This window comes from Danio rerio, chromosome 24, assembly GCF_052040795.2.
Source record: "Danio rerio strain M-AB ecotype USA chromosome 24, GRCz13ab, whole genome shotgun sequence".
In the NCBI taxonomy this organism is placed as follows: Eukaryota; Metazoa; Chordata; class Actinopteri; order Cypriniformes; family Danionidae; genus Danio; species Danio rerio.
Genome location: NC_141044.1, coordinates 27,301,385 through 27,314,106, shown reverse-complemented (window position 1 = coordinate 27,314,106; position 12,722 = coordinate 27,301,385). Strand labels below are relative to the sequence as shown.

At 34.8% G+C, this 12,722-nt stretch overlaps 1 protein-coding gene across 8 annotated transcripts in view; it reads left to right on the top strand.

The window, feature by feature from the left end:
• The window catches only part of map7d2b (MAP7 domain containing 2b), a 42,396-nt gene extending 30,829 nt beyond the window's left edge, over positions 1 to 11,567 (top strand). For 5 of the 8 annotated variants that reach the window (XM_087309574.1, XM_087309573.1, XM_087309572.1 and 2 more), the window contains 8 exons: positions 219 to 351; positions 1,434 to 1,614; positions 2,577 to 2,681; positions 5,226 to 5,273; positions 5,366 to 5,444; positions 6,518 to 6,644; positions 7,771 to 8,021; positions 10,290 to 11,567. In XM_087309574.1, coding sequence (XP_087165700.1) covers positions 219 to 351; positions 1,434 to 1,614; positions 2,577 to 2,681; positions 5,226 to 5,273; positions 5,366 to 5,444; positions 6,518 to 6,644; positions 7,771 to 8,014 — 917 coding nt within the window. In that variant the 3' untranslated portion in view covers positions 8,015 to 8,021; positions 10,290 to 11,567. The remainder of the gene's footprint in view (positions 1 to 218; positions 352 to 1,433; positions 1,615 to 2,576; positions 2,682 to 5,225; positions 5,274 to 5,365; positions 5,445 to 6,517; positions 6,645 to 7,770; positions 8,022 to 10,289) is intronic. The other 3 variants (XR_015525013.1, XR_015525012.1, XR_015525011.1) reach the window with 1 other exon arrangement.
• The last annotated feature ends 1,155 nt before the right edge of the window (positions 11,568 to 12,722 follow it).

The window sequence follows — 12,722 nt, the reverse complement described above, 5'->3', positions numbered from 1 at the left end:
GTTAGAATATTTGTAAAATTATAGAAAAGTGGTATTTATAAAATGTGGTAAACTTGATTTTTTTTTTTTTTTGCAACGACCATAGAAGCTGATGTGGCAATAAACTCAAAGTTCTCTCTCTCTCTCTCTTTAATTCCCTTATCATGTACTCATATTGTTTCAAACCCATGTGCTATTGTTTCTTCTAATGCAGTGGGCTCTCCTGTGTTGTGTTTCAGAGTCTCCAGTGACTCCCACTGGGAAAGCAGGTACGACTGATGCTGAGGAGGCCTCCAGACTGCTGGCAGAGAGACGACGCCTGGCCCGAGTCCTGAAGGAGCAGGAAGAGAAACAGCGGCTGGAAGACGAGAGGTAGGCCGATATGTCTGCCGCAGAATCTGCATCATTGCTGAATATGAGCGAACAATCCTGGAAGTATGTTTCTTTTTTATTTATACATTTGTTTAATTATTTGTTTTTTTTATTGTTTCTGTTTTGTTAATACTTGTTAACTGAATACTTGCAATTTATCTTCTTCTGACAAAAATATAGTTATAAAAAATAATATTGTGAAAAATATTAACCTTTTGCACATAATATTAACAAATTAACTTTCCTCTGTTTGAGAATAAACAGTTGCAAACGAAGTACAGTTTGTGAGCTGTGTATGTGTATTGGCACCCATTTTAATCTCCTCATCCACCACCGGTGTGCAGCATCCACCTGGATGATGATGGCGACGGCAGCCATTTTGCGCCAGACCGTACACCACACACAAGCTGATTGGTGGAGAAGAGACAGAGATGAAACCAACTGGAATATGGGGATGGTTAGGAGGCCATGATGGACAGAGGCCAGTGGGCAGATTTGGCCAGGATGCCGGGGTTAAATCTCTACTCTTTTCGAAGGACATCCTGGGATTTTTAACGACCACAGAGAGTCGGGACCTCGGTTTAACGTCTCATCCGAAAGATGGCGCTCACTGAGCAGTATAGCGTCCCCGTCACTATACTGGGGCATTAGGATCCACACAGACTGCAGGTTGGGCGCCCCCTGCTGGCCTCTCTAACACCACTTCTGGCAGCAACCTAGCTTTCCCATGTGGTCTCTCATCCAGGTACTGACCGGGGCGCAGCCCTGCTTAGCTTCAGTGGGCGACCATGTGAGAGTTGCAAAGAGCTAGCTGCCAAGAGTCACATACCCAGAGAAGTTAGTTGGATTGAAGTCTCCAATTTAACAATTCACCTACATCTCCACAAACTGTTTAAAATTATCTGACAAAAAGCCTCTAGTTTAATCCAAAAGCAAACTCAAGCATATTATTTTGAGCAAAAGGTTAAATAATAAAGACCTTTTTTCTCAGGCTGCTTTGCTCATATTTTTCCAGCTTCAGTTGGTCATTAGTGAATAGTACTGAATATATTGAACTGTATTGTGTTGTCCGTTGATGCCAGGCTGCGAGTTGAGGAGCTCCAGAGGCAGCAGGAGGAGGAGAGACAGCGCCAGGAGGAGGAGAATCGACTGGCGGAAGAGAAAAGACTGAGGCAGGAGGAGCAGCGTTGTCAGAGAGAGATGGAGGACAGACACCAGAAAGAGCAGCGCTGGAAAGAGCTCCAGGATGACCTGGAAAGACAGGTCAGTACAATTCATTTGACTTTGTTCATTCAATATGATTTATTTGCATTGTTGTTTACTTAAGAATCTGTTAGATTCTTTGCTAAATGTATTCAGAATTATCTTATTTAGACATGATATTAATAAATGTATTGTGTTGACAAAAAATAAGATGTTTAAATATAATAATTAAAAATGTTAATTATATGATTTCTAATAAAATTAACTAAAATGGTATGTCCATTCCTCATATTATATTATATTATATTATATTATATTATATTATATTATATTATATTATATTATATTATATTATATTATATTATATTATATTATATTATATTATATTATATTATTATATAAATATTAAAGTTAACATAATATAGGTTAAAATAATTTTAATTCTAATAAATTAACTGTTAAAATTAAATATTACTTGTTTTTATAATATTACATTATATTTTATTAGACTGTTTTACTTTTTGTAAAAGGTATTAAAAGTGTATCAGATGTTTTTTAAGTTACAAAGTTATAATTATATGTACAAATATTTTATACAAGTATTTATACAAGTATTTTTATTAGATTACATTGTTATTATAATCTGAAATTAAATACATTTTAATAAAATTTTTCTGTTTATTTGTACTAAAATGCATTATGTAAGGCAGAATACATACATGTTTTGGATTTGTTTTTAGAAATTGTTGAATCATTTTAGAATTAAATAATTAAGAAAAGGCTATTTTTTAGCAATAGTCTCAATACTTCCTAAAAAAATCAAAGTAGTCATCACATAAATGCATAAAAATCTAAAAAGTGTACACGAAGATAACTTGACTTCTAATAACACACTGAGGATACTCATCCATCCAGTCACTCACTCAAACACGTGCAGCAGCAATCTGTCCTGTGTAGCTGTGAATAACTGTAGGCACTAATGTGATCTTGCTGGAGATGTGATGTGTCATGATGTCTGGCAGAGAGAGGAAGCAGTGCAGCGCGTTCACAGAGAGGCCGAACGCAAGAGACAAGAGCGAGAGCTGCTCAAAATTCAGGAGGAACAGGAGAGACTGCAGAGAAAGAAGGTGCTTCGCTTTCCTTTGTTTCAATTCAGAATCAACCAATGCATGCAATAACCCCATCAAAATGATTAAGCAATGTGCATAAGTGCTTTATAATTGTTTTTGTGTGCTATAAATAAACACTATGCTGTAATTAAGGTTTGGTCCTGAATCCGGTACCTACAGTTGAATTCAAAATAATTAGCCCTCCTTAGAATTTTACTTTCTTTTCAAATATTTCCCAAATGGGCGAAGCAGTGGTGCAGTAGATAGTGCTGTCGCCTCACAGCAAGAAGGTCGCTGGGTTGTTGGTTCGAACCTTGGCTCAGTTGGTGTTTCTGTGTGGAGTTTGCATGTTCCCCCTGCATTCGCGTGGGTTTCCTCCGGGTGTTCTGGTTTCCCCCACAGGCCAAAGACGTGCGATATAACGCAGGTGAATTGGGTAGGCTAAATTGTCCGTAGTGTATGAGTGTGTGTGTATGTTTCCCAGAAATGGGTTGGGGCTGGAAGGGCATCTGCTGTGTAAAAAACGTGCTGGATAGGTTGACGGTTCATTCCGCTGTGGTGAAAAAGGATGAATGAATGAATATTTCCCAAATGATAATAGAGCAAGGAATTTTTCACAGTTTTTCCGAAAATAGTTTTTTCTATTGGAGAAAATTGAAAAATAAGCCTTTCAATTCAAGCTGGATAATAGTCTGTTGAAAAATATCTAGTAAAATATAATGTTCTGTCATCATGGCAAAAATAAATGAAATCAATTATTAGAAATGAGCTATGAAAACTGTTATGTTTAGAAATGGGTTGGGAAAAAATATAATTTCTGTTGAACAGACATTGCGGGGAAATATACAGTGGGAATAATAATTCTAAGTTCAATTATATATAACTGGTATGTGCTTAAGGAAATAGAGAATTGGAATTGGGCTTCTTCAAATGAAAAAATTATTAGGCTTTATTTTAAATCAGTAAACCATGAGTAATATAACTGTAATTTGTTATTTTTTATCCTTCACACACTGTACATGCACAGCTTAGTATTTCTAACTGTACATATGATGTAAAAGCAGCTCACTCATGTGCTTTGAATCGTTGTTGCAATACTTGGTTTGTTTAAAAGACATCAGCGCCGAAACAGGCTGTTGCTAGTTTCACAGCAGGAAAAGATTTTGAAAGGTGGAACAACAACAAAAAAGTGAAGCCAAAATGGCTGCCATCATCTTGTGCTGATGACATCATTTGGAGCCTGAGTCTGTGCTTAAATGATCATGTGCTGTTTCCATGATATCAAAGTCCTGCCCAATCTCCTCACCAATTCATTTGAAAGCTCTAAATGTCACCAGTCAAACAGTTTTTATCATATCACATGACTAGCTAAAAGCAGAATTACTGGCAAACCTAACCCTTGAACATACGTTGTCTAATCTAAATTGATGGAAGCGAAATTTTAGGATGGAAAATAGTATTTAAAGTTTAATTATAGTGTAATTAAATGTATTTATTTATCGTAATTCGACTCATATCCAGGCCCGGATTGGCTAATCGGGAGGACCGGGAGAATTCCCGGTGGGCCGGTCCGTTTTTTGGCCGCGAGGGCCGGTGTCCCTAGCTCCTGAATCTGTTGCTCTCAGCAGTCACACTTTTTAAATTTATTTATTTACTTGACCACATCCTTTTTATTTTTATTTTACTGCAACTCTTCTCTTTTCATCTGTTTTAATGATTATAAAACTCAGTTGTGTCTCCTATCTGAACACATCTAATGTGGTCCAGCGGTTAGCACGTTAGGTTAAGACCCCGCAGACCCGGGTTCGATCCTCGTTGGAGTAACTTATTGTTTTCATTTTTATTGTTAAGACATACAATACTGTAAGGGTTGTTGAACATTTGAAGTTCTAAAGCAGCTGTTTTCTCAAAAACAGACGTGATAGTGTCATTAGAAACTGATTTGGAAATGACCTTATTTTAATATTGTCAGTCGTGAACTGAGGTGGGCCGGTCTGAGGCTTGAAACTCCAGGGCTGAAAAGGTGTCCCACTCCGGCACCGCTCATATCCCATTCATTTACATGGACTTATGACCTATTCTGCAGCCAGCCATCAGGGGGTAGTAAAAAGTGTTTGGCTTCACTTTTCAGAAAGCGTTCAACACACACTGCCCACACCAATGTTCTGTTTATTATGAGCGAAACTACAGTTATTTCGTCTGACACTTTACATTCAAACTCATTAAAGCAGAATTGATTCTAAATGGCTGTCTTTTAACATTTAAAAAATAAGTAGTGATATTGATATGGTACAGTGATATTGTTACTCTGCATTTTGGACTGCATTATTCTTTTCTATTTAGATTTTTCGACATATTTATTGTTATCAATACAGTTATTGTATTCGCTGTGTTGTGTATTGTAAATAACACGAGTCAGTTGTGATTTCATCTTGACCTTAAGCTGTGTCTGACAGATAATAATAATTCACATATTTAGGCTTAATAGTTTACATTATGTTTTTATGACATGGCATGTGAGTTCAGTAAAATAATGTTCGCATCGTGTTTGCGTTTTGACAGCGTATCGAGGAGATTATGAAAAGGACACGTAAACCAGATGGAGAAAAGGTAAATGAATTCTCCACAGGCTAATTAAATGATCAAATGACAAAGATGTACTGACAGTGGCAAATAATATCGCATATCATGTGTTTGGACAGAAAGAAGAGGCGCAGATGGAAGTCCCATCCCCCATTTCTGTCTCTCAGTCCATCTCACCGTCTCCCTTGGAAACTGAGGGTACTCATTATACTGCCATAAAATGATCACTTTCTTATCTTTTTTCTATTCTTTTATATCTTATTTTATTTCTAATCATTATCATTTTCTAATGCAGTGTTTCCCAACCATGTTCCTAGAGGACCACCAGCACTGCATATTTTGGATGTCTGCTTTGTCTGTCACACCCATTACAGGTCTTGCATGCTTTGCTACTGAGCTGATGATCTGAATCAGGTGTGTTTAATTAAGGAGACATGGAAAATGTGCAGAGCTGGTGGTTCTCCATGACCGTGGTTTAGAAACACTGCTCTAAGGAATTTTTTATACAAAATTTCATATTTAAAAGATTCTCTGGTTCTCTGTCTTAAATTTTAATCTTTTTTTTTTTTTTTACCAAAAACAGTTTAGCTTTTTAATTCTATGTTTGTTTGTTCTAGATTTTATATATTCCCCATTTTATATTCTGTCTTTTTATTTCAAACAAGTTCTTTTAGCAACATTGTTTTATCTATTCTTTATTGTTTTTTTTACATATATTTATTTAAAACCACCAATCTTCCAACACTTTCGTATCAATTTCGTATCTATTTTTCTTTATCTATTTCTCCTTTTAAAAAAAGTGACAAATAAAATATGCAGTAAACCTGTCTCTCTTTCTCTCTCAACAATTTATAAATACAGTATGTTCATTATAATATCCTTATTTTTGTTCTTTAGTTGCTTTGATTGCTTCTGTTCTTTTTCTGAACTCACTTTGGATAAAAGCATGAGCCTGATGTTTTAATGTAAATGTAGAACACTATAGCCTACAGTTCTGCAGTTGGCAGGTAGAAACACTTAACCTTCCTTTTCACTTTGTAAAGCCATCAGTTCTTGTAATTCACTTAAACATGCACTCAGTTTATTTCTTGTTGCTGAGTGACTCAGCATGTGGAAGATCTAAATTGTTTATACTGTAGAAATAGTGAAAGAGCGCCATCAAGTGGTGTTGTTAAGATCTGAAGAAAGGGTTTTCACAAAAACTAGAAATGCTGATCATCTAGGAAATGAGTTATTTAGTTATTTACTTTTGATTTACTCTCGCACTACAGGGATCAGAGTGATTAACAGTCCACCAAAAACAGCATCTGAATCTCCAGTCATATGCCTTGAGCCTCTGGAGGCAAAAAGCAGTTTGGCGGATGATCTATCTGATGGGGTTCAGTCTATGGACGTCAGGTTAGCCTCCATCATAATCGTGCTATATGAAAATCGAAGCTTGATTAAATAAAGGCCACTTTTCATTTCTCAATTCTGATGTTCCCCCTTAGAAATATGAGTGTCTTTTAATTGTGACTTTATTTTTTTATTATTAATATTGACACTTCCCAGTTCATTTATTGTTTCACAATTTGTTCCTCTTAAGTCTGAGTTTATTTTTCACATTTCCGACTTTTTTTCCCCTAGAAATATGAGGTTATGTCTTGTAATTTTGACTTTCTTAAAATTGGCATTTCCCAATTCATATATTGTCTCACAATTCTGACTTTTTCTTGCAATTTTGAGATTAAATCTGGCAATTTTCAGTTTATCTTACAGTTCTGAGATCACAGTTTTGACTTTGCGGTTCGTAAAATTCGGAATGTATGTGTTGCAGCACTGACTATTGCTCACAATTGTGATTTTATACAGTAAATTTTGCAGTTATGAGTTTACATTTACTTATTTTTACTTTCAAATTTTCTATATGTCTTGCATTTGTGGCTTTTTCCTAACAGGTTCAACTTCAAATCTTATCAGCTCTGACTTTTTATGCCAGTTTTGAGATTAAATTTCACAGTTCTATGAAGGAAGATGTCTCAATGGCAACACTATTAAATATGATTTTGTAATTTTTATTAAAAATGTAAACCTTTTTGAGAATTCAGAGTTTACATCTTACAAACTGACTTTTTTCATGCAGTTTGGCCTTTTATACAGCTTGGAATCTATTTTTAGTTAGTTAATATCTTGCATTTAATATTTTATAATTTTAATACTTGCAATTTTGGGCTTATCTTGCAATTTTAAATTTTATTTTAATTTTGAGTTCATATCTCGCAATTCTATTATCTGTTTAATTTCTAAGTTCCTATTTTACAACTGAAACTATTTCTTGTATTTATGAGATTATGTCTCACAGTTCTGACTTTTTTTCTCAGAATTCCACACAAAGTTACATTTCTGTGGGAAAAAAAAGTCATTGTTAGGAAAAAAGTGTTTTTTTTTAAGTCTCTGTCGCAAAACAAGCAACATGAATTACTGCATACTTACAAAATGAATACAGCTTTGTCCCTGTAATGAAGCAGGATGCTTTTTCTTGCAGCCCAGTGTCCAGAGATGAGCTTGTTCCAGAGTTTTCCCCCATCAGCGAAATCTCACAGAACAGCATGAGTTCTGCTTTGGGCGATATCCTCGTTCTGACCAGGCAGGTCTCACATCCCAAAGTGTCCGCTGCTCCAGCGTTTGGTGACTGCAACAAGAATCTGATCCAGGATTGCAGTAGCGCCGCTATTGACTCATCACTTTTCCAGAGTCTTAGACCAGCCTCAGACAAGCTCAACATATAATGTAAAGGTGAAAGAACATTTTTTCAGCTATTACTCCAAGTTTGACAAGTTTTTTTTACAGAATGAAATGAGTAAAACAGAATCAAATTTAGCATAAAATCAGGAAAATCTATTAACAAAATCCTCTATAAAAACCTTTAAGATTTATATGAGGATATTAACCAGAGATGCCCAAAGTAGGGTTTGCGGGCCAAAGTTAAAGTATAAATTAGGAAATTACCCATGGTAACTTTAATGTAAAATAGTTTGGTATATTTACCTTTGGCCCACAGCTCTCAATAATATTTGGGTTTTGGCCCTTCATACGAAAAAGGTTGGGCACCCCTGATTATAATGTGAAATTTAATTCATGCAAGTGTTACTGAACTCTAGATAAAAATTGCTTATTTTGAGAAAATGGTCTTAAGACAAGTGAATTCTCATTAAAAGCTGTCAACGTTTACTTGTTTCAAACCAGTTTGAGTTTGTTTTATTGAAGACAAAAGAAGACATACCGGAGAATGGTGGAAACTGGTTACCATTGATTTTCATAGTATTTGTTCCTACTAAGGAAGTTAGGGCTACATGGTGGCTTAGTGGCAAGCACTGTCACCTCACAGTTGGCCTTTCTTTGTGGAGTTATATATTCTCCCCGTATTCCCGTGGGTTTCCTCCGGGTGCTCCGGTTTTCCCCCACAGTCCAAAAACATGGTACAAGTAAATTGAATAAACTAAATTGGCCGTAGTGTATATGTGTGAATGATTGTGTATGGATGTTTCACATTACTGGGTTGCAGCTGAAAGAAAAACATGTGCTGATTAAGTTGGCGGTTCATTCTGCTATGGCAACCCCTGATAAATAAAGGGACTAAGCCAAAAAGAAAAGGAATAAATGATTGAATGAATGAATGAATGAATGAATGAATGAAGGAAGGAATGAATGAATGAAGGAATGAATGAATGAATGAAGTCAGTGGTTACCAGTTTCCATCATTCTTCGGTATGTCTTCTTTTATTCCTTTTATGTTCTTTTAACTGAACAAAACAACTTGGACTAGTTTGCAACAAGTCAAGGGTGAATTATTAATTAAACTGATAAAATACAAAAAAGTGCTTTCTAGATGTGTTCTTTTCAGTAGTTCTACTAGTCTGAAACACATTTTAAACTGCACACAAATTTTTAAAACTGTCAAATGTCTTGCCTCAAAGGTTTAGTTCATTCATAAATTAAATTTTCTGTAAATCTAATCTAGCCTCTAGACTCTAAACCATCCAAGATGTAGATGACTTTTTCAAAACAATAAAATAAAATAAAAATGTATAGTGCTCAGCATATATAAGTACTCCCTTTACACATATACAATAATATACAATGTTATATTTGGCATTTACATTAGATTAGTGAGTACTGAAACCAAATTTGAAGCTTATCTTACAAAATAACTTACGATTAAGGGTCCAAAAACTAGTACACCCAAATATGTATATATGTTATAAAAAAATATTAAATACAAATTTAAAAAAGAGGACAAATCAAGAGAAGCAGAAAAATTTAAAATTGTATTTTATTTTTGCAATATTTAGCTTGAATTTAATTGTATTATCTTTTGATTTCTAAATATGTTTGGTGACTAAACGATAATTTTAATAAATATATCTGTTTGATAAATGTGTTTTGTTTAAATGCACCAAAATACACTACCTATATTCACTGAGTAATGGATACAAATATTCATTTTCAAAATGGGGTGTATTTATATATGCTGAGCACTGTATCTGAAGCCATTATACTTGGGTCATAAATTGCAAGAAAATGGCTGCTTATTCTTTGAAAGTCCAAAATATATGAAGAATGTTACTTTGAGGATATGTTTTGCTTCATAAAACCTCAATGTGTCCCCAGAATCCATGGGTACTTAGTTTACTCTTATATTTCACCACTGCTATTTAACAAATCTGAAACAAAAAATAATTGCCTTGTCAAGTCAATCTTTTTTTTAAATATACTTTTATTTTTAAACAACAAATGTTGGTTTTTCCATTGAATGCAAGTATGTGGAGGAAAGTTATGTTTGAAGGCTATTTTCCACACTTATGATTGCTTATAAAAGTATGAAAATGTATTGGGAATTTGAAGTCACAAAAATAGTGAAAAATGTAATCCGCCACAAAGTAGCCATTGTCTTTCATGTTATACTCACAGAAATCTGCTTTGATATTCTACTGAAGAAAAAAATCACTTGGATCAATCTATCCTTACAACCATCTCATGTTTGTTGTCTTTTCCTTGTTTTAGACACCACTGAAGCATGGGGCTGGACTAAACTGATGCTGTCTGTGCTCCAGCATCTCCATGAGAGCCTCCTCCTCTGAACCAGAGAACAAGGACTGAATGTCAAACCATGTGTTAATAGCAAACGAGGGACACCCTGAAGGCTGAATCCCCACTCAAAATAAACGTTTTGCCTGCTCCTCTAGATATTATATTTCACACCGTTTCACCATAGTCTCACCAGACAACGCAACTGTATTAGCGCCGTCCTAGTGGTCTTATTCCTGTTATACACCTGTAGCATTGATGAGTAACACACGTGACAATTGTAGCAGCTCCATTGTGTAATTTGTTTTATTTTGGGTTGCAAAAACGACCAGCAAATCCGAGCTGAGTCCTGCTAATTGTGCTGTAGTGTATGGCCGGGGTTTGCAAACAGTATATCGTGTAAATCCAATGACTTCTCTGCGTCTTCTCAGCAATCCAAGCTTTGTAGTCTGAAAGTGGATATATGAATAGATGTAAAGTGTGATATTATTCCACCATAAACACTGGCATTAATGTAATATTAGTCAACGGTGGTTAGAAGTTATAGCAGAGGGGGTGGGGGTGGGCCGTTAACAGAATAAAGTGTACTTCTAATGTAATTTATTGTGTAAAAGTTTAAAAAAGGAATTAAAAGTGCACAAGTCCGTTGTGTTTAATAGCATAGTGCTTTTAACTCTTCATAGACTTCTGTATTGTTTTGTCGAAATGACATCATTGCACACAGCTCTATGCAGAACGATACACGGCAACACAAATCAAGGTAATTCAGCATTTGGTGACAAGAGAAGGAGTTGTACTTGCTGAGTATGTTGCCTATAAATACTCTGTTTACCATCTTGTACACTCAGGGTAAAAGTGAGCTTTGCATGTGAGCTCATTTGTGATGTTTGGTCATGTATGATGCTGTTGTGCACTGGACTGCTTCAGGACCAATAAGAAACAGATTTATTGAAGGATGTAAGTTTGTATCTGTCTTCTATCTATCTATCTATCTATCTATCTATCTATCTATCTATCTATCTATCTATCTATCTATCTATCTATCTATCTATCTATCTATATTTCTGTCTATCTATATTTCTGTCTATCTATATTTCTGTCTATTTAGAAACGTGGGAAGTTGATTACATTTTTGATTTTACAGGAAGTGATGGGAAATTCAGCACTTCAAAATGACATTTGAGAAAAGGTGCATGAATCAGCTGCTTTGAAGTTGCCGAATACTGACATAACAATAAAGTATGTATCACACTATGAGATATCTTTATTCACAATACATATAGCTTTAGTGTATTTACTTATTGACCTTAATTTTCACATATGTGCAGCCTTTTATTGGCTCGAATATTGGCTAAAAGTTGAAGATTTTTAGCTGTATGCTAACAGCTCACTATGCTACTTTTATATAGTCATAAACACATTTGTTTGCTGAGCAAGTAGCTTGACTGTTCACTTATTTAGTTTGTTATTGCTGGTAATTTTCCCTAAAGGTGAATAAATTGGAAGTCCTAAAACAATCAGCGAAAAGAGCTTGCTTCCGTGTTGCTAAAAAAGGTGAATAGAAGTTGGAAAAATCGGTAACACTTTACAATAACAGTACTTAAATAATGATGTGTTCATTTGTAAACTAATTTTTACTTTATTTCATCATTTGTTCATATTTTAATTATGAACAAATGATGAGTTAATGCATGCGCTAATCATGAACTGACTTACAACATAAGTCACATGTATGAATAACAGCTACCTCAATTACTTGTTAGTACATGATTGTTTGTTAATTAATGTATTAATTACCACATTAGTTTATGCTTACTTTAACCATCATGAACTCATATGTTAATATATTATGTCATGACTTTACTTGGAGGGGCACATCACCATTTTAAACTACTCATGCACTTATGCATGTCCAACTAGTGCATTTACACTGAATGAAAATAGAAAAGTGTTCTGTCAACATCAACACGAACAGTTTTAAGACAGGAGTTCATGAGTAGTTAAGGATGATTTAATGATGTTGTGCTCCTCCAAGTAAAGTGACGAAATAATTATACATCAACAGCTCATGAGTTCATGTTGGTTACATTTAGCTTAAACGCAAATGTTAATTAAACTAATTAACAACATGTACTAACAAGTAACTATGGCACTAATGTGACTCATGTTGTAGTTAAAGTTAGTTTATGATTAGCGTGCGCCTTAACTCTTCAATAATTCACAATAAAATAATGTTTCATTATTCATGTACTGTTAAAGTGTTACCCAAAAGTCCATTAAAACATTCATGAAACACGTTTACTTCTAGCAGGGTATGCTAACACAACGGAGAGCATAATGAGGGGGATAAAACAGCATCATATAGCCTCAACAAGTTTAAACCAAGCATATAGGGAACAAAGGTGGATA